Source organism: Diachasmimorpha longicaudata, chromosome 4 (assembly GCF_034640455.1).
Source record: "Diachasmimorpha longicaudata isolate KC_UGA_2023 chromosome 4, iyDiaLong2, whole genome shotgun sequence".
NCBI lineage: Eukaryota > Metazoa > Arthropoda > Insecta > Hymenoptera > Braconidae > Diachasmimorpha > Diachasmimorpha longicaudata.
Window position 1 is genome coordinate 4,970,669 of NC_087228.1, and position 22,207 is coordinate 4,992,875.

Below are 22,207 nucleotides of genomic sequence, written 5' to 3' on the forward strand. Positions count from 1 at the left end.
TGATGAGAATTTTCGGTTATTTGATTTAGTGAAATAATTTAGATTTCACCACTCCGTTAATGATTTATCTGACAAAAAATAAATTCTATAAAATTTGAACGAATAATTTGTTATGAGAACGTGTCATTTAATCCTGAAAAGTTGTTCCTAAACAAAACCCCGAATAAAAAAAAATCCTAGACCATTTGATCCTAGTAATGAACATCCTAAAAATGTAATCCTAGTGAAGAAAGTGCAGAGGAAAAAAACTTCGTGAATTCGATTTGAACACAATCTGCTATCATTGGCTATTGTCCAGCAAAAAATACTGGAGAACTTCATAAGGACATCAGGGAAAAATGAATTCCTTTCACAAATGATCTTGCGACTAAGTCAACATACCCCAAAGTCGACGAATTAGCGAGAGTCAATCCCAAATTATGCCTCTTTCCAATGTCCTCCACCATCTTCTCCATGTCATCAATGAGCTCGCAGTAAGTCCTCCTGGCGACGTCCAAGGAATCACTGATACCAGCTTTTATCGCAAAGCACCTGTTGTAATTCGAGGAACTGTACCCCTTCACAGACTGCGCTTCTGGATGAATGACCTTGGAGACCTTCTCCCTCATGAACTCAAAGCTCTTGTCCATCAGATTGTCAGAGACTTGCTTGAAGAAGGGAGACACCGCAGCCTTCAGAGTTGCTTTTAGTTCTGGAATTATGTCCAGTGTGTGTTTCAGGAGAAGTGCGTAGTTTAGACTCCTCTCCGCACATTCTATTGTGTCACTATGAACATATTAAAGATTTTAATACGAAAATTAATCCACAACGTCAATTTCAGGAACGTCATGGTCCCCAGTCTCTCAAGTTCATTAATTGCAATTCCTCAATTCCTTTAAAAAAAGATGAGGTAAATGAATACATTATTTTTCCGTATCCTGAGATAACAACAGTGTTGTTAATTAAATTAATTATTGATGTAATTAATGGTTATTCTAATGAATGATTCATTTAATGAGTGATTAACTCAATGAACCATTAATCTAAATAATAATCAGTAATTTTGTGAAATCGAAATTCGTAAAAAGGTAGATTTTTTAGCTAAATGTTCGTACGCGTGGGGATGTTGAGTCGCAAAATTCAGGAGGCGATGCACCCCGTAGAGCCTCCTAATGACCGGATGAATAATGGAGTACAACGATTTATTAGAGCACAATTCACTGACGCATTCCTGACGTCTTTGAATGGCCAAAATATCGCACGATGGCTGGAGGATCGACGCTCGGAGGAGTCTTCTTCCTGCCGGGGTTGAGCAACGGTCCAGAGCCCCGAGGAGACAAAAGTTGTATTTATTTCCACAGCTTGTCACCAGTTCCAGATTCTGGGCGCTCTCCAGGTCGATCATTGTCACGTTCTGCGCTGCTTGATACTCAAATCTCACAGAATTCTGGGTGTAGACAATGTGCTGAATACTCTCGATGTACTTGAAGAGGGTACAGACTGCGGAGAGGGCGTAGTACTTGGGCTTTACGATCAGCTCGATCGAGGAGAACTCGTTTGTACAGTGGGTTTGGATCCTTTCGAGACCTGTTACAGCATTCCAGTGGATCCTGGAGATTTCGGTTATCTCGACGGAGGGGAAACGAGTCTTTATGGCGGTGTAGAGACTGTTTGGGTCCTTTTGATCCTTTCCCATTGTGTCAGGCATGAGAATCTGTCGATTATGTGTTTCAGAATTTCATGAAATCAAGGGCAATACTGAGCTTCTTTTTAAATAGTTTACATTGACAGATCGATTATTTTTATCCTGGTTATAATACATTTGACAGAAAATGGTTTCAATCGAATTTTTTTCAATGAAATATTCGTAATAAATCGGTAATTGTCTCCGGTTAGTTTGAAATTTCGTTTGTAATAATAATAACAGCAAAATAATAATGAAAAGCAAATCAGAGTCTCGACAAAATCAAAATTTTGGAGTCAGTTGAATCTATACAATTTTGACTGTCAACTGAACCCATATTTGTTAAAATATTGTTATCAATTTAAAAAATACTGAGTTTGAAAAAAATAATGGTATAATGTTCCAGTTCTAAAGGGGACTTCCTTTGCATATTAATTACCCGAGAGAGAGTTATATAATTTGTTTATCATGCGTTTTTCGTAAAAAAAGGAATAAAAAGAGAAATTAATTTTGGGGATAGACAACATAATTTACCTCGATTGGCTGAAACATATGGACTTTTGTTAACGCATTGATGTAGGAATTGTCATCGCTCATTTGACAAAGAATGATGTGCGGATACTGAAGGTCAATAACTGCCATTCCAACTTCTCCTCTGGCCAATCCCCGACCGCTGGTTATTGCGAGGATCACGAAGTGCTCTTCAGTGCAGGCACTTACTGAGGGGGTAGCACTGGTTGTGGTATAAAAATATGGGAATATTAATAATTATATTTTTTGATAGAAGAATTTTCATTGATGTTCCCAGGGAAGATACACTAATGAACAATGAAAACGAATTAAAGGAGATGGGATTCTTAAAAAAATATTTTGCCAACTGGCCAAGAACTTGAGAGAAATATTTATTCTTTCAAAATTGTATTTCTTGGATTGAGTCATTTCCAGGGGAGCTTAATTGACTCTCAATGATGACAATTCCATTGCTCTGGAGGATGACTGTGTTGTACATAACGTTAAATGGAATTCGTCAATGATTTTCCAGTTTTTTTGGAGCAATTTCGATAAAATTTTTAATGTTCATGAGTATTAAAGGAGTTTACTCGCGATTATAACAATCATAATCATGTTCTAGAACAATGTATTTACCATAATTTAAACCGAATCAGAGTTGGTTTAAAACAAATAAAATATTTGTGAATATTTTGTTTGCCTTGAGTTGCTTTGATAAATATTAATTAGATATTTCGTCTTCTCTTGTCAAATTTGACACAGAAATGTATCCAATAAAAATGTTCCCAGGGCCTGCACTATTAATAATAATTATAAATATTAACAATTGCAGATATGGTTGTCTCATATTCTAATCCCTCTCTTTTTCTGATGATTACAAATAAAAAATAACATTCAATTATTTAAAAAAAACTCACTCTGTATTCAGAAACAGGGGAGTCCCCCTTTTCACCGATGACGAGCTGGTGATGTCCCCTCGAGGAACCTTTCTCACTGCTCTCGGTGTTCGTGGTGAGCTGGAGGGCCCCATGCTCACAAGGGGCCTCAGATACACCGGGATTCGATACTTGGGGACTAAACCAATTGGTGCTTTGTCTTTCGTAATTTTTCCGATTTTTCCACGATTTCGGACTCGATCTCGAGCCCGAGGGTTCCCCAGGGTGTTCTCCTGCCCGATTACATTCATCTTCAGAGGTGTTTATGGGCATTTATGACCTCCGGGGAGATTCGTAGGGATCAAGAAGAGGTCTAGCAATCTCATGGGATCCTTATTTTCATGTGCAAAGCCGATCGGCGATTGCTTTTTACAAAATGAGATTAATTTATCGCTTGCACTAGGTTCGTATCCGCTTCTACTGAGTTTAAAATGTTTCGTTAGCTTCTCCGTTATTTTTAAATAAATATCGAATAATAAGCAAAAACCCCATATGAGTTTGGCCGATAAATTATTAAAAATTTGTGTTCTCCAATAGTTTCACTCCAAATCGATAAAGAATCGTTTGTAGTTCAATAATCAATTTTGCTAATTATTGGTTCGTAGCAAAATTGACAGACAGACCACTACTTAGAGATACCCTGTGAGCATTTGAGGCTTCTGCCTGTGGCACACGGAGGTCGCCACCTAACTTCAGGTCCCCACTGAATTACCGGCAAAATTCCCAGTCGATACAGCAGAAAATCAGGTCATTCTCATGAAACGGTCCGTCCTGAATTTGTTTAGTTTATGAGCAACACGTGTTGATTTAATATTGTTGTCTATTTAATCGTTGACTGCAGGAGAGACACTAATTTCTTATTTTCGTTGTTAAAAATGCCTGAAGATGCCAAAGTTAGTGCTTCTACCGAGGGAGAAAATAATACAGATAAAAATCCTTATGGATATCTCGATCGTGAAGATTTTACCTCTGAGAAGTACAAAATTGAGATTCAAGGACTGCCGAAGTACTATGGGATGAAGGAATTAAAGAATTTGTTGAATAATAAATTGGAGTTGGAGTCCAGCAAGGTGAAGCCACCGAAAAAGGGAAGTGGATGGCTTTTTGTGTGCTTCAAGAGTGAGGAGGCTGTGGAAAAGGCTATCAATACCATCAATGGCCTGACTTGGAAAAATTGCAAACTAATGGCGAGGGTAATTCGACAATAATTCAATTTTTTTCTGCTTCTGCAATTTTTAGAAATTATTTTACCTCATAATAACTGACTTTAGAATCGACTTTATGTCGATGAAGATAATTATCGTTTTTTCATTATTAATAACTCGACAGTGGCTGAGTGAAATTCGATAAATTTTATTGTCATTTGAAGATGTTTTAATTACCTTGAAAATAAGCCGAATTCTTCCTCGATTCTATCGTTTGTTAGAAAACTATCGCAGATTGAAAGACTCACACTCTGCTCTAAAATACAATTCGTGCAGTTGTCAATAATTTTTGAATTTACTGAGAAGGCAGAGCGATTTTGACAAATATTTTTATTAAAATGCCCTACCCTTCTCCATATTTATCTTACAGAAAGCAAAACCAGCCCCAGATCCTTTCATAAAACGAAAAATGGAGGCCGATGCCAATTCCGCAAAAAGGCAGAAGATAGAATCCCAATCAGAGACAATTTCCCCTGAGCTACAAGTAAAAACGAGCACAACTCCCCTCTGGGACATTCCCTATCCCAAACAACTGGAGTTAAAAACCAAGGAAATACGATCAGTCCTTCAGAAACTGGGCCAGGCCATTTGGAAGCAAAATGCTCCCCTCTCCAAGTGGATCCAGCAACAGGAGACCAAAAACAGTGGCCTAATCTGTGAACTTCTACCAATTCTGAGCTCATCCATGACAGAGGGCTACAGAAACAAGTGTGAATTCACAGTGGGAAGAAGTCGAGGCGAGAAGGAAATTGTCATTGGCTTCAGATTATCCAGTTATGCAGCGGGATCAACAGCTGTTGGACCCATCGATGACCTGTGTCACATTCCCCAGAGCATGAAGACAGCTGTTAGATTGTTTCAAAGCTTTATCAGGGAATCCAAACTGGAGCCCTTCGATCCAGTAAATCATCAGGGATACTGGAGGCAAATCACTGCCAGAACAACGAGATTAAACCACCTCATGTTGATTGTTGGAGTTCATCCCCAGGAGTTGAGTAACGATGAAATTGATAATTTGAAGAAAGATATCTGCAGATTTTTCGATGAGGAAGGGGGAAAGGAGGCAAATGTTACGTCCTTGTACTTTCAGACCATTAGTAGAAGGTAAAGTAGACTTTTCATTACGTAAAATTGGGACTCGGGGGTATTTTGGTTTCATTAAAAAACGGAAGAATAAAATACAAGTCAACAATAAAAATGCAGTAATGAATAATTCTTTTAGAGACTCTGGTGGAGAGGGAGGAGGTTCCTTCCAGCATCTGAGTGGCTCTGAGTACATTGAAGAGGAGCTGATGGACATGAAGTTCAGGATATCCCCACAGGCGTTCTTCCAAGTTAATTCACAAGGAGCTGAGATTCTGTACAAAGCAGCAATTGATTTGGCTAAACCGAATCAGGATACGTCGGTGCTGGACGTCTGTTGTGGTACTGGAACTATTGGCCTGACTTTTTCGAAGGTCAGAATTATTCCCCTAATTATAAATGTTAAATTATGAGACTCCAAAAGAGCTAATCGATGTCCTATGGTTCCTTCAATATTAATTCGTTGTGATAATAATTTATTTTAGAAGATCTTCCAGAAAGATTGTTCAGATATTTTTATTTGTGGTAGAAAAATAGGTTTAAGAGAATAAAAAAATTAAAAGCTCATTTTTCACGAGTTAATAAACAAATATCATTGTTTTCAATTTCTTAATTACAGTTTTTCGAATGATTTTAATATTTAGTTGATGTTTTTTACAGCATTGTGGAGAAGTTCTGGGGCTGGAGATGATTCCCGATGCAATAAAAGACGCGAGAGAGAACGCAAAGATGAATAAAGTCGACAACTGCGAATTCTTTATTGGAAAAGCTGAAGATATTCTAAAAACCGTTCTCCAAAGGACAACAAAGCCTGATGTTGTGGCTATCGTCGATCCTCCTCGGGCAGGATTACGTAAGCATCCTTAAACCACCATTCGTTATCGAGCTTCGTTGAAGGAATTAATTGTGACCGTTCATTTATTTGTAATTACAGAGCAACAAGCGGTTCTGGCCCTTCGAAAATCGAAATCATTGAAAAGATTGATTTACATCTCTTGTGATCCCAAGGCTGCAGTTAAAAATCTTGTGGATTTAGCCAGGCCGACCTCGAAACAGTACACTGGGGATCCCCTGGTGCCCGTCAAAGCTGTACCTGTCGATATGTTTCCTCACACTAATCATTGTGAACTCGTATTTTTATTGGAGAGAGTGTCTATAGCGGATAAAAAATAAAATCGTAAATTGAAAGAGATTTTGATGGTCATTTTGTCAAACCACAAATAATTTATCTAGTTTTTGTAGAATATTTTTATCAGACTCTTTAGAAGAGCATAAGTTTCAGAAATGTTCACCAATTTTAATGGAGTTTGTAGGTGATTAAAGGAATTAATTATTTAGCCGTTTAGAGATGCAGAAATTCCTAAACTTTTAATGATTAAGCTTTGACTAAACTAATTTTACAAAAATAGTACGTTCTAATCCATCGAGATGCAAATAATTAATTAATTAATTATCACTAGAAGGTCAATTAATAAATTATTAATTGATCAATTGTTAGACAAGTTTTCAATAGCATCTTGGTGATAAGATTTTTATTTCTTCTGCTCTTAAATTTTTAATCATTAAATTTTGAATTTTGCAAGATAATTTTATTAGATTGATTTGGAATTATTTAATTGTCCCTCATTAGGTTTGCCTCCATCAACATTTTTCTTCCTCATTTCTTTTCTGATTTATACTCGTTTATTGTCTAATTATTAATTAAAAAAATCGTAACAACTCTCACACTTTTACTCCCACACACGTCGAGCATCAGCTCAGTCCCCAGCCCAGTGACGGAAAGAATCCAGTAATGCTGTGATCGTCGAACTCGACAGATCGACATCGACCCCCTTCGAGCCTCTGAAGATCCCCCTGATGACATTGGAGTGAGTCCCAGCGTGAAAAATAAAAATCACCTGCGTCTACGATGGTGAGGACCTCTCGACACGCGAAATTTCCTCGGGGGTATTAAATGTAATGAAGACCTGAGCGTCGCTTACACTAGAAAAAATCGTGTTTTATCTGCCGGCGGTTCATTTATGGTGTCTACAGTTAAAATTCCCACCTCGCTGTTGTTATTTTTACATCCAGAAGGTGTAACTATCCCGACGGTCATGAAGAAATGTTAACAAAGTGCAAAAAACTAAATCTGTGCGGATAAACAAAGAATTTTTTTAAGACAAATTTCTTCTATCGAAATGACAGGAACGGAGGAAAATCAGCCCCTGATCAGCACCTCCACCCCATCTACGAGCACCCAGAGGACGTCATATGATTCTGTTGTCTTCGTAAGTATTAAAAAAAAAGAAGCAAAAATATTGAAAAATTACAAAGTTATCAGGACAACGAAATTTAGAATTTCATTTCATCGGAGAATATCTTCTGAATGACCGATGGTGGGAGAAAACGTTACTGGAACTTTTTTGTAGAAAATTTAATGGACTAAAAAAAATTCTAATGACATTTTTTCATGACATCACTCGATCTCGATTTAAATTGGAATGAATAGGGAATTGTGGGAGCATTCTTTTAATTGCGCGAATAATAATGAATGTTTGATTTGAAATTGATTATAACGAGGAGTATCAAGGGAGAAGGGCTGAGGAGGATCATCACTGGAAGCCGTAGTAGTTCCGGAGGGCTTCCCACTGAAAATCGAGAGCCCATGGGGGAGATTAGACGTCACGGTCTAGGGCTGGTTACCCTCCACTCTTCTATGTTTTCAGAATATCCTTCTGTATGAAAATCCTATCTCGTTAGTCTCCGGAGACCCGAGACTCGTTTGAATTATGCGTATAATTGGAGCATTAACTGATAAGAATGAGTCGTAAAATCCTCGACTCATTCGCTTCTTTATACATTTTTATTTGTTGTTTTTCTCTTGAAAATATCAGCGGAGTGAGTGGATTTATGGAAAATTTGCATTGTCAAAATTTAATTCTCTTGTTTGGAGAGAGTGAAATTATTCGCAAAAAATATTTCATGATTTTCTTGGATAACAAAATCATTCTTGAGATAATTTTTAACTTTCATATTCTTTTAGTTAATTAATTTCATGATTTACAATTAAAAAGTATTTGTTCTTCATTCTTCATAGAATTAACTTGAAAAGATCTTTTATCAAAATATTTTTCAGATTTTTAATTTTATTTTTAACTTATTTTTTCAAAAATATCGCCAGAGTACATAATGAACTGGATAAATAAATAAATGTATAAAAAGATGAGTTAAGTTATCTTAGAATTATTTTAATTTGTTTCTTTAGACGAAGGGAAATGGACATCACCCGGAGACTCACAGTCCCAGCACTGGCGATGTTCTCCGAATGGAGCCAGTGGTTTCAAATAATGAAATTCATCCTCTGTCAGTTACTGATGACAGAATCACCTACACCTGGAGTGACGTGAATGTCTACTATACGACGCGCAATGGTAAAGCCTGGGACCGAGTCTTCAGAAGGAATAAACCAGTTGAGCAGAGGCATATTCTCAAAGACGGTGAGAATTCAATAAATTTGATATGAAAAATGAGAATTCCGATGGTGAGGGAACGTAATGAGATGCTGCGCCTCCATTGTGGTTTTATGCGGCCACACACCCGCGATTACTTAACGCAGGGGCACTATTTATGGGACATTTATGAAGAATTTAATTTAATTATCCCATCGCTCTTCGTTATTTCAAATTCAATTTAGAATGATTAATTAAACTGGTGGAAAAAATCAAGAACTTTCCATCTCCTTTATTTTATAAATAAAAAACAAAATGTAGATATCTTTATTTAAGATAATGAGCAAAGAATAAATCTTGGAGGTCGAGTTTTGGTGAAACAAAAAAAGTAAAATATAACTTTATTTTTTTATTTTTTTTTATTTATTTTATTTATTTATATATTTTTATTTTTTTGAATTAAATAGGATCGAGTTCACGAAGTTTCTTTTTGTTAGGACTTTTTTTTACTGGGATTAAATTTTTAGGATGTTCTTTATCAGGATTAAACTAGGATTAAATAGTCTATGATTTTTCTTATACAGGACTTTGTTCAAGAACAATTTTTCAGGATTAAATGGCGTATAATTGTTCTTATCATTTCAACCTGTTATTCAGCCTGTGGTGTGGCATATCCCGGTGAACTGCTGGTGATAATGGGTTCATCAGGAGCTGGAAAAACGACTCTATTAAATGCCCTGACATTTCGCTCGTCCCGGGGCATAACAGTCTCGGGGACGATGGCAGCGAATGGCCGACGAGTGACATCGAGTGTGCTCACGTCAAGAACAGCTTATGTACAGCAGGACGATTTATTTGTCGGTACTCTCACTGTAGAAGAGCATCTGCTCTTTCAAGCTATGGTGCGAATGGATCGGCATATACCGTATAAACAAAGGGTCAAGAGGGTCAACGACGTCATATCAGAAGTAAATTATTCGTTCAGTCTCTATTGCAGTAACACTTCCACCAATTGTTCAATTATCTCCACAATAATTGAATTTAGAGGAAAATTGCAAGAAACCTTTTTTGTAGAGAAGAGAATGTCTCGTAACAATGATCTAATGATATTTTTCGATAGAACCACTTGTTCTGGAGATAATCTCATGTTTACGAAGATCGATTCTAAAAGCTACCTTTGAGGTCACGTTTTATTAATTTGTTATTAAATAATATGGGGCCGGTAATTAATGCGACTAATAATGATTCCGTTTTTCCATTGACGAGGGCAGTTGGCCCTCACAAAATGCAAGGATACGATAATCGGTATTCCCGGACGAGTGAAAGGGCTGTCCGGTGGTGAAATGAAACGATTGTCATTTGCTTCTGAGGTACTCACGGATCCTCCTCTGATGTTCTGCGATGAACCAACGTCAGGACTGGACTCCTTCATGGCACATCAGGTGGTGTCCGTGCTGAAGGCCCTCGCAGGTCTGTAATTCTTCAGAAAGCAAGACAATTTCAATCTTCTTATGAGACAGTAGAGAATTTCTTTTATTCATCAGCTAGAGGGAAAACGATCATCGCGACTCTTCATCAGCCGTCTTCTGAGCTGTTTGCACTCTTCGACAAGATTCTCCTCATGGCCGAAGGGCGGGTCGCATTCATGGGCACCCCTGAACAGGCTTACGCATTTTTTAAAACGTTTGTGAATTTAGCATTATTTTTTATCGTGGAACTCTAGAAAATATCAATTAAAGAATTACAATTAATTACGATTTCTTTGTTGTAAATTCTGATAATTTTGATGGATAAAAAAATTATTTATAAAAACATTGAAACCAGACTCGTTAAGAACATCTAAACATTATTTTCAGTTTTTTACGAAACTATTTTACGGACTCAGTAATTTTATATAATGAAATTTTTTGCAGACAAATACAATTTGTTGTAGAACTGTGTGAGAACGTTTTTTAAAATTTATAGTTATCTCGGCATAATTCAAGTTTCAGTTTACGTACCATAATTATTTTTCCACCATCATTCGTTGTTGAATAAACCATTAAAATTGTCCGATAAAATCCCAACGAAATTTGTTATTATCCCTAGAATATTTATAAATCTTTTAATTAATTTTGGCTTTCTCGACACGATTTCACTTCACACGATAGCACGATTATGAATTATTTTTAGAATGGGAGCTGTCTGTCCCAGTAATTACAATCCCGCTGATTATTTCGTACAAGTCTTGGCGGTGGTGCCAGGACGCGAGGCATCCTGCAGGCACACCATCAACGCCGTCTGCGATGCGTTTCAAAGAAGTGACAATGGAACTAAAATCGCACTAGAGGCGGAAACGATTCAAGGAGAATTCGAAGAGTCCTTAAGGGTATCGGAGGGGAAGGACAGTGGACAATCACCTTACAAGGCGTCCTGGTGCGAGCAATTTCGCGCAGTTCTCTGGAGGTCATGGTTATCAGTAATCAAGGAACCCATTCTCATCAAAGTTAGACTACTGCAGACGTTTGTGAGTCACCCAAAATTGATATAATCCCTTCCAATAATTTTGGAGAAATAAATGGCATTAACAAGTGAAGAATAATCGCAAAAAATAAACTAATTCTGTGCAGATGGTGTCTCTGTTAATCGGAGTTATCTACTATGGACAAAAGCTAGATCAGGACGGGGTGATGAACATCAATGGCGCCCTTTTTATTTTCCTGACAAACATGACCTTTCAGAACGTTTTTGCTGTTATCAGTGTAAGAAGACACGCAAATATCATGATACGTTTTACACGATTATCTCAATAACAACATTCCTGAGCGTAAAATGTCACAAAATCGTTTTTGTAGCTCATAAAATTCTGCATAAGAATGTTCTTATGACTTTTTGGGGTAGAGCCACTCGTTGTTGGGATAATTCGACTGTTAAAACATAGCATATTGAAAATCGCAGGAAAAATGATTATAAATTGTCGTAATAAATCGGGGAATACAGGTTATTAATTAAATATTTGATTAATTAGGTATTCTGCGCCGAACTGCCCATATTCCTTCGTGAACACAGGAATGGAATGTATCGTACAGATATTTATTTCATCTGTAAAACCCTCGCGGAGGCGCCAATCTTCGTGGCGGTTCCTTTTCTCTTCACGACAATCGTCTACCCGATGGTCGGATTATATCCTGGGATCGATCACTTCTTCATCGCTGCTGGGATCATGACACTCATCGCAAATGTCGCCACTTCATTCGGTAAGATTTATACTTTTTTATTTATTTTTTGCTATTTTTCTTTTATTTATTTCTTATTTTTTTAAGTCAATGAGGGAGAGGGATTTATTCAGTGCGAGATATTTGAATCTAGTGGGATTGTATTATATTCACTCACACCTGATAGAGTTACCGGGAGCACGGTGATCGCATTACACGAGCTCTCGCAAGAACGATCACTATTCCAATCGGTAATCTCGAGTAATCCTGTTTTTACTCCGATAGGATTTTCGAGGCCATTGATGTCACTGCTGACAATTCTTTGATGAGAATTTCCGGTGCGTTTCTAGTAACAATAAATAACATTTGAATAAACATAGATCAGATAAATAACATTTCTGATGAAAAGGAGTTGGACAGAAATTGTTGAAAAATTCGCAGTCGCGATTGGGTTTTTAAAAAATTATTTAAAGTCTTGATATTTGTACATAAGTACGTATATGTACATTTGTACATATTTACACTGTCGGTCTGATGCTAAATTTTGAAGATACGTGCCTTTAACTATTGACAACCGACTGAGGTTTTGATGAAATATTAATGGAGAAAGGAAATTTTATGTTAATTGAAGTTTTCGGGAGATTTCGAATCCCAGGAATTTCCCCTCCATCAAATAAATTAAAGTTTTTTTTCTTATTACAAAGCCACTAACTCCGGAAGTTCATAGTATGACCCCGACAGATCATGATCCACCCCTAGTTAATATTTAATTCCCCCGGAAATCTGCAATAAACTGTGATTCATTATTAACTGCTCATTATTTTTAATTAATTTTTCTTTTCTTGATTTCAGGATACCTCATCTCCTGCGTAAGCACGAATATTTCTATGGCTCTGTCGGTTGGTCCGCCTGTTATCATTCCCTTCCTGCTGTTTGGTGGATTTTTCCTGAATACAGCGTAAGTTTGTTGATCATCTACGTCATTAATTAACATGAAGTTTAATGCAAAACCTCAACCTGGAGTCTCAATTCCTCAACATTTCATCCCTCGTGATTTTATTTCCCAACAGATCTGTTCCCATCTACTTCGAATGGTTCTCCTACCTGTCATGGTTTCGCTACGGTAATGAGGCACTACTAATTAACCAGTGGTCCGAGGTTGAAACAATAGCCTGCACGCGCAGTAATGCGACCTGTCCCAAAACCGGTCGCATGGTTCTGCAAACCTACAACTTCAGCGAGGTCTGTGGTCATTCCGATTCAGTAATTCTAGGGATTAAGTTTCAATTTTCATCCCCAAGAAATCGCAAAAATTACAGGAACACCAAGTGCTCTTGTAATTAATTAATTTTTTTTTTCAGGGAGACTTTAATATGGACATCATCGCCCTGTGTGCCCTCATAATCAGCTTCAGGTTCTTCGCGTTTTTGGCGTTATTGTCGAAAACATTCCGGAAGACGTGAAAGTACGGGATTAGATGAAGAACATGCTGATCCAGAATGAAAAATAAAAAGATTTTTCTTGAGAAAAAAATGTCTTTTAATCCCCCAATTAAATTATGAAATTATATTTTTCAATTTTATATTTGTATTCGTTTGAAAAATGCATCGATCAGACAACTTAAAGATGGACTAGTGTTCTCCTCTCTCCAGCAGGAGTATAAATAAAAGGAGGAATGAGTTCACTGGCGAGGACTAGCAGGACAATCGCCCTCTTTCTTCCGCTGACCACATCTCAGCTGTCTCATGTTGTATTTTTTTTAATTCCTATCATTAGTCCACTGTATTATACTACAAATTAAATTACTGATTTGTTTAAATTGAAATGGACTCGATAACTCTGTAAAGACCCTTGGAGCCTATACCTCGGTTTATTATAGACATTTATTATTTCGTGTCTGATGTGACTCGGGCAATGCACCTAGATCCAACACCACAGAGTAAATTATTTTTTGTACAGATTATTTTTCAGTTGTAATAGTCGATAATAAAATCAATGAAGAGTAAATGAATCTCGTGAAAAAAAAAAGAAACTCTTAAAAGAAAATCAACACAAGTTGATTAAGTGGTTGGGGCAATTTATTTATTATAATAAGAGGTAATTGTGTCTTACACAAGACCTCCAGGAAAAATGCGACAGGTTCCATGTTATTCCAAAATACCGTCGTCGAAAAGGTGTGGTATTCTTTAGTGATCGAATTTTGGGATTCGTCGACTCCTCATCAGTTCACAGCTATTTAAGGCGGCTAATTCGGTTTCAGAACTTATTTAATTATTTTTTAAAAATAATTACATTGCCATTCGGTGTCGTCGAAATAATGAAAATAAAGGGCTTCAATCATTGAACATTTTTTTTTATTTGTTCATCTCACATGGTGACCGCACAGTCCCAGAGTGGTTGGATTAAATAATAAATCATTCGATTACCAGTTATTCGAAATTGGTTCCGACATTAGCACCACAACTTGTCGTTTGATATTTAAAATTGTACATTATCCAGTGGCGTTTCCTGCCAGGGTGTATAGACGTCCTGACCACCTCGATATCGGTGTCCATGACAAACCGGTTGACAGGCACACCGTGCGACCACATCACATTTTGTATGTCATGTAAATAAATAAAAATAGCGGGGAGAGGCAATACCGCCCCATGAAAATGCAGGGGAGTACGAGATTTTGAGGGAAATGACAGCATGGGAAGTGCAAGGGACACTTGATATGACTTCAACGAAGGTTTTTTTCAACCCTGACCTAACGAAAAAATTCATAACATTTTCTATCTTCAATTTTTTAAATTTAATCTGAATAAAATTTATTTTACTAATTTATAACGTACGGTGCACCTCCGAGAGATGACCGTTAATATTATTTTTAGGAATATTGCAGACTTTATTGGTCATTACTGATCTCTTTGCAAAATCATACGAATGTAGTTAATTTATAGTCTTTTAATCAGTAAAGAGAGTGAGAGAACTGCGCGTTATCTCATAAATCCGTAATGCTATTCAGAAATATTGATTATTTAATTTTTAACAAAATTCGTTGCAAGTTCCTGCAAGAATTTGCAACTAGACATCGCCCGAGGTCCTTCACACTGAGAAAAAAAATTACTTTTGTTAAATATTCATTTGTTTGAAGAAAGCATTTATTTTTTAAATCCTTTATTCCTGAAATCGAGTAATTACCTGATAGTTCTGATTAGCTTTGAATCGCATCGATTATATTGTTCTACGACCTGATCATGTTAATTACAAAGCTGACTGAACTGCAATAATTACAAGTATTAAATAATTCATCGAAGTTCTTCATTTAAAAAAATCACAATTTGTAAAAACTGAATAATTTTTTTTCGGAATTCATTCAAGTTCACGTACAAAATACTCATCCTCTAGGGTAATATAATTATCGTAATTGAATGCTAACTCGGTCCCTTTTGGAAGTGATTAAACCGAAAAAATATAATTTTGAGCTGATAAATATCTCGCTGAAGTAAATGGATATTTGGCAAAAGTAATTTTTTTTCTCAGTTCATGTATCGCATTTATTTACTAAGTTATATAGTCTATCAGTCAGTTCCCCCTGCATTGGAGAGTTGAACCGGTGCTACATTTCTCAAGCCCTCGCGAGGCAGTCGGGTTCGGTGACTAAGAGGTCCCAGTCGCGCTAAGGTTTCCTCCCGAAGGGAACGGGATGGTGTTAATTTATTGATAATATTTTTAGTGTCATTGACCCGAAATATCGAGGTTTCATTGAATTTTTAAATAACTAAATAAAGTAATTAATGACTAGACTAGTGAACTAATTTAACAATCGATGAATTAATTAATCCGTCAGTTGAATTATGAAATAATTCAATCAGTGCATAAGTTGAATCGCTGTTCATTTGTTGACTGAGTAAATACTTAAGGAGTGGTATGGGGAAATTTCGAAGAGTTTAATGAAGTCATTGGGGGGTGTGAGAGTGAGAAAATTTTCTTATTTATTTACTCGGAATAATGGAATCGCTGGAAGATCGAGAATCCAAAGGACTTTTAATGAGTTCGGCGACCCTTGGGAGTTCGGGGGAGAACCGGGGTGTCACTCTATCCTGGAGGGATTTATCGGTTTATGCTCTGGATCGAGGAAGCAACAGTATTTGCAAACAGTTAATTAATAACGGTAGGGATGAGCCAAATCTGTGGTTTTTTTTCTTGGGAATGGAAGCATTGTAGTTGGTCGTTTTTCATATTCCTTAAAATTCAACTTTTAGAAAATAGACTAATGAGTGAACAAAAAAATTCCAAAAAATCTGAAATTTTCACAAATTATAAGTTTTAATGAAGACTACTTCAGCACACAGGGACAGAGTGATCGGTTGGATATATTTTGAGAAAAAGTGATTTTTTTCTCAAGGATTTTTCACAAATATCTGCAAAATCAATGGATTTATTTATTTACTTCAAAATCTTCGATCGATTCATTTCGACTTATTTTCTTGAAAATATTCGTTTTTGAATCGTAAAAATTCAGATATCAACTTGTTTAGAAAGACCGTAAATAGATTTCATGGCAGTTCTTGTTGGCCAATTTGTTCCAATCGTCTGATTCCAGCAAAATAAAAAATAATAATAATGTACTCACAGTTATTATCGAGCAATATATTATTATTGTGAATTTTATTATTGTTGTCGGTGTTAATCCAGCAGAATAAAAATAAACAACGAACGGAATATTCACATCATTCATCAATTTATAATTAAAACCGTATAATTAATCCCAATACTTCAGCACGATTGGTGTGTACTGCACAAGCTGGGGGGAATCAATGTTCTGGGATGAACTGTCTGAGGGTAAAAAAGTCGGGGATGAACTGTCCTACTACCCTCTCAAGTCATTTTGTATTCCATTTCAGTTCGTGGAGTTCTGAAACCCGGAGATTTAACTGCGATATTGGGCGGGAGTGGAGCAGGAAAAAGTTCTCTCATGACTGCACTTGCTTATCGAACTGCTCGTAAGTTAACATCCTTTTATTTATATTATTATTATAGCTCCAGATCCCGAGGGAGGGTCCATTCAGCTGCAAGAAAATTGACAAAGATACAAAAAAAATTGTTTACATGTCAAATATGATCTTGATTTTTAGACTTGAGTGTTACACTTTTTCAAAATTTTGTAATCCCTTCACATCCATTAGCTTTGATTTTGTTAACTTTCTCGGTGAAATTAAGCTACTTACAAAATTAATGTGTCTTCCTTGCATGATTGCTAGCTGGGGTAATAGTTCACGGAGATATAAGAGTAAATGGGCACTCAGTGAACTCCAGGTACATGAAACATCACAGTGGATTCATGCATCAAGAGGATATTTTCATCGGTACGATGACGTTGCTGGAGCACCTCTGGTTCATGGTAATGATAAATTACTAAAATGGGTTAAAAATTCCAATTAACGGGAATGATCGCATTGATGGGCTTGAACATCTGTTGCCTTTTGAAAAAATCGATTCGTTAATGTGGATCTGAAATTGGTAATTAACGAAATAATGATTAGTTTAAGGTAGCTCTTTTTACAAAACTCAAATATTATCGAAAACTACACCAAATTTTTTGCAAACTCGATCACATGTGGAATCGTAGTTTTTTTCTCAATTTGATTATCGTTTCTGTTTTTCAAAAGAAATAAAACTCAGAACGTAACGAAATAATTCACATAAATGATTAAAATCTGTTTCATAAGTTGTTCATAAAAAGGAAATATTTTGGAAAATATTAATAATATTCGAAATGGAATTTCAATAATACTGACTTTGTATGGATTTAGGACTAGTTCAAATCCCCCGATTCCGATTTCGTATCCCATGAATAATTTAGTTCAGATAATTGACTATTAATTTAATAATAAAATCAATAAAAAGTTAGTTGAGAGTGACTCTTACTTCAATTAAAAATCAACATTTCCATGTTATCAATAATTAAATTAATTATAAATGCCTCTCTGAGACTCATATTCTGTATCCCAAAGGCCAGAATGAAGCTGGACCGGAGGATGGCGAGTCGAGATATTCGAGAGAAGATCTCAAATTTACTGCGAGACGTGGGATTGGTCGACAGGTCTGGCGTTAGAATTGGGGCCATTGGAGATGACAAAGTGTTATCCGGAGGCGAGAAAAAAAGACTGGCATTTGCAACTGAAGTAACTTACTCAAAACTTATCTAAATTTAAGACGAACAACTGCTGAGAGTGGCTCTCTAATTAGAGTTTAATAATAATTAATCTTAATTATTGTTCATTTTCAGCTTCTCACCGATCCGAAAATTCTTTTCCTGGACGAACCAACGACGGGCCAGGACTCTAACTCAGCAACAGTCCTCATTTCACATTTGACAGCTTTTGCAAATCGAGGGAGAACAGTACTCTGCACTATTCATCAACCTAGCTCAGCTATTTTTGATAATTTTCATCGAATCATTCTCGTGGCTGATGGCAGAATTGCCTTCGCTGGGACTAGAGATCAAGCCCTCCTGTTCTTTTCAAGGTAATTTCACGTAAATAAAAAAAATAATAAATCGGATTTCTTAATTTTGTACTCAGATGTGAACACAGCAGATGAATTAACGTCTTGGAGTCGGAGATCTTTTTGTTTGTTTGCAAAATTTTTAAAAAACATGAAACGAACACTGTCACTGACCTATTTCGCCTTGACATGTTATATATATATATAAGTAATGTTATTATAATTATATATACATAGAACAATAATAATAATATATATTTTACATAATTATATAAAATATATCAGAATGAAAAGGAAATGTTTTTGTTTCTTCTTAAGTGAGCAGAATGAGCCAGAAATGCGCAACCGTTTTTAGGTTCGTGAATTATTCACCTCCACGATAACACTAAGAAAAAAAATATAATTTTGTCAATTATATTTGTTTCAGACAACAAAATGTTCGAAATTTCCGTTCAAATATTCGTCTTAAACTCTTGTCAGCGAAATATTTCATTGTCAAAATTATATTGTTCTCTCATATGATTTTGGATATTTTTCAAAGTTAAATTTTATTAAAATGTTTATATTTTTTTTACAGACAGGGGTACGAATGCCCGAGTAACTACAATCCTGCTGATTTTCTCGTTGCAACACTTGCGATAGCCCCCAGGGATGAGGACAGTAGCAGAAGAGCAGCTCAAAGAGTTTGTGATGCATTTTTAACTAGTGATTCTTGCAAAGAGATAGACGTCACTTTGCAACTAGAACTTCATATCTCAAAGGCTTACGACGTATGTTTGTTTCATGAATTTATTGTTGAATCTCTTTTAATTTGCAATGATGAAAAATTGAATTTCTTCTTTGCAGTGGACCAACGATGTTTTTCACGCCGATTTGTACGTAATTATAATTATAATAAGTCATTTTCTTTAGTACTCGAATTTGTGTTTTACACCTTTGTACGAAATTATAGTTTCGTTTCTTTTTTTTCAACCGAAAAAATTATTCTACTGAAATTCTCAATAGAGAATTCAGTGGCGACGTGGAAATCCGAGATAATTTATGGGCCGAGTTTTTGCGGAATATCTCCGAATCTAAGAGAGACAGTGGAATTGTTGTAATAACATTTATTGTGGTACTGAATTCACTCGACAAAAAACGTTATAATAAAAATATTTCTATCTGCTCTACATTTCAAGATATCCACAAAAAACTGGTCAAGAGTCGAAAGTGACAGCTTGTTTTACTACTTCGCTACTGAATTCCTTGTTCAATTTGTTTATTGTTCCACGTCACTATTCCAATTGAAAAAAACAGAAACCTTCAACTTTTTGTCGAATAAAAAACCTCATGATGAGAATTTTTTCTGCAATTTCCCACTGGGATTCCCCTACTTTCGATATTTATGACTCTAGTAAACATCCAAGATGGTGGACAAGACTCTTCTGGCTGACTCACCGAGGTGTATTCCAGGTTCTGCGTGATCCCTCCCTCCAGTTTATCAGAATCCTCCAAAAGCTGGTAAAAATCCACAAAATAATAATCAATTAATTTCCCGAAATCAGTCCCAACTTCACAAATTTTATTTTCACGTACCAGTGCGTGGCTACAATGGCTGGATTATGCTTCGTCGGAGCGGTTAGTCTGAATCAACTGGGTGTCCAAGCAGTCCAGGGTGTCCTTTTCATTCTCGTGACTGAGAACACGTTCTTCCCAATGTACGCAACACTCTCCCTGTTCCCGCAAGAATTGCCTCTATTCCTTCGGGAAAATCGAGCTGGAATGTACTCGACTCATCTCTATTACATCTCTCGCTTGATTTCGCTGGTACGTCACTCGTTTCTCCATAATTAAATTAAAGTCCTAATTAAAATTCTTGGACGAATTTGCAGAGTGAATAATTTTTTATCCAGTCATTGGAACATTCAAAACGAAATTATTCACTTTTTTTAGTAATCGAAAAATTTAAAATGTAATTATTCTCTCGTTTTAGTTTCCAGGATTGATAATTGAACCTGTCGCCTTCACGATGATCATCTACTGGTTAGCAGGTCTCAGAAATACTGCAGAAGCCTTCGGGCTCACTCTTCTTGTAACAATCTTCACCATGAACGTCTCAACAGCTTGTGGTAAGTATTTAAAATTTACTTAATTACTCAGTTAAATTATTTTCTAATTTTTTTTATGAATCTGTACAGGCAAATATGCAATATTTATAACGTCTCGACTTCTCCAATTTGGCGGACGATTTTTAAATCAGTTTAATGTCTCAAAAAGACAGTACAGATTTTTTAAAGAGATTCTTTCTATTATTAGATTATTTTCAAATCGACTCAAAAAGTAAACAACGTCACGTGATTAAAAAAAAATTACAGATCATATTTTTCATTCAATTTTGGTATCTTCCATGTCGTTCAATGAAATAAATTTACTCTCCTGTGATTAAAATTCCAGGATGTTTCTTTTCCGCTGCATTCGAGACGGTCCCTTTGGCAATGGCATATCTCGTGCCCTTCGATTATATCCTGATGATCACAATGGGGCCTTTCATTAAATTAAGGTACTCATTGTCCCGTCATTCGCATGAGTTTCCCTTTATTTCTGCCTATTCACTAGAATATGCTTTCAGTTCACTTCCACTGTACGTCAAGTGGGTCAGATACATCTCTTGGTTACTTCATTCAACTGAAGCCCTCACCATAGTGCAATGGCAGGGGGTCCAGAATATCTGTAAGTCGTCATTACAATTTTTTTACAATTTTAATACGCCAGAAATCCACTCTCAAATACTGCTAAATTGAAACACCGTATGATTCATAGATTCATTGATCCAAATCGATTCATCTAGTCATTGATGGAACTTAGTTCATCGATTCGAAACATGATGTTCTACCCTTAATGCATAGTATGTACTTGGCATGAAGGATTCAGTTCAATTGACGAAGTCTTTTCGATCTTTTATTCAAGCTTGTGACTCCACGACCCCCAAGCTCGACCTGCCATGTGTCACTGATGGATCTGAGGTCATGGAAATGTACGACTTTGACGAGACCCACTTCTGGCTGGATCTCCTCTCGATGGCGATTTTATCCACTTGTTTCCATCTACTGGGGTATCTGTGTTTATGGAGAAGGTGTCGAGACAAACATTAAGTGGTTCGCCAGTTTTGACAGATCAGGGTTCGCGTTAAGTGATGAAATAAGGGATAGGTTTTGCTTATTTGTACATGTTGTTTGTTACCAGAAGGAATAAACTATTTAAACTGTTTCTAAATTAATTATGTGAATCAATACATGTTATTCATCCCCCGCCCCCTCCTTCATACCTCCACTAGAATAGTTCCCACATATGTTCATTGAGGCAACATTTCAGACTTCTTTCTTCTAAAAACGTAGTTTCTAAATAATATTATGGATATTTGAACATATATGTACATAATTAATTGATTACTTTGGTATGTATTAGCACATCATTAATTTAATTCTCAGAATAGTCTCCTGCCTTGTGAAAAAATTTTATTGGTAATTTTAGAACTTTCTTCTTCCCAAACCAAATTTATCTTCAAAGAAAGTATTCAATCCAATAAGTCCTCCTCTGCAACTATCACCACCTGTTTCTAACCTGTTCATGAATATTTACCTTTTACATACCACATTTGACAATAACATGGTAGATTATGTATTAAATATTGCCTTCGTTATTTTATTAACTCATC

General features: G+C 36.2%; 2 protein-coding genes across 2 annotated transcripts; both read left to right on the forward strand.

Moving 5' to 3' along the window:
• The first annotated feature begins 3,860 nt into the window (after nucleotides 1-3,860).
• LOC135161290 (tRNA (uracil-5-)-methyltransferase homolog A-like) lies at nucleotides 3,861-6,586 on the forward strand. The gene is made up of 5 exons (XM_064118725.1): nucleotides 3,861-4,301; nucleotides 4,684-5,417; nucleotides 5,536-5,770; nucleotides 6,057-6,249; nucleotides 6,331-6,586. The coding sequence occupies exons 1-5, from the start codon at nucleotides 3,984-3,986 to the stop codon at nucleotides 6,567-6,569; spliced, it is 1,719 nt and encodes a 572-aa protein (XP_063974795.1). The 5' UTR covers nucleotides 3,861-3,983; the 3' UTR covers nucleotides 6,570-6,586.
• Nucleotides 6,587-7,189: 603 nt separating this feature from the next.
• LOC135161813 (ABC transporter G family member 2-like) lies at nucleotides 7,190-21,644 on the forward strand. The gene is made up of 25 exons (XM_064119736.1): nucleotides 7,190-7,666; nucleotides 8,644-8,875; nucleotides 9,485-9,795; nucleotides 10,099-10,297; nucleotides 10,372-10,510; nucleotides 11,000-11,333; nucleotides 11,437-11,568; nucleotides 11,835-12,063; nucleotides 12,874-12,979; nucleotides 13,092-13,263; nucleotides 13,383-13,480; nucleotides 15,385-15,389; nucleotides 15,986-16,177; nucleotides 16,911-17,009; nucleotides 17,268-17,407; nucleotides 18,021-18,191; nucleotides 18,296-18,534; nucleotides 19,091-19,283; nucleotides 19,360-19,388; nucleotides 19,908-20,013; nucleotides 20,092-20,319; nucleotides 20,486-20,621; nucleotides 20,947-21,052; nucleotides 21,122-21,222; nucleotides 21,460-21,644. Exons 1-25 carry the CDS (start codon nucleotides 7,577-7,579, stop codon nucleotides 21,642-21,644), a joined length of 3,972 nt encoding a protein of 1,323 aa, XP_063975806.1. The 5' UTR covers nucleotides 7,190-7,576.
• Nucleotides 21,645-22,207: the final 563 nt, after the last annotated feature.

Coding starts and splice junctions, on each gene's coding strand:
- LOC135161813 (XM_064119736.1), top strand. CDS start 7,577: ATGACAGGAACGGAGGAAAATCAGCCCCTGATCAGCACCTCCACCCCA. Junction 7,667..8,643: donor CATATGATTCTGTTGTCTTC/GTAAGTATTAAA, acceptor TTGTTTCTTTAG/ACGAAGGGAAATGGACATCA. Junction 11,569..11,834: donor ACGTTTTTGCTGTTATCAGT/GTAAGAAGACAC, acceptor TTGATTAATTAG/GTATTCTGCGCCGAACTGCC.
- LOC135161290 (XM_064118725.1), top strand. CDS start 3,984: ATGCCTGAAGATGCCAAAGTTAGTGCTTCTACCGAGGGAGAAAATAAT. Junction 4,302..4,683: donor ATTGCAAACTAATGGCGAGG/GTAATTCGACAA, acceptor TTTATCTTACAG/AAAGCAAAACCAGCCCCAGA. Junction 5,771..6,056: donor TTGGCCTGACTTTTTCGAAG/GTCAGAATTATT, acceptor TGTTTTTTACAG/CATTGTGGAGAAGTTCTGGG.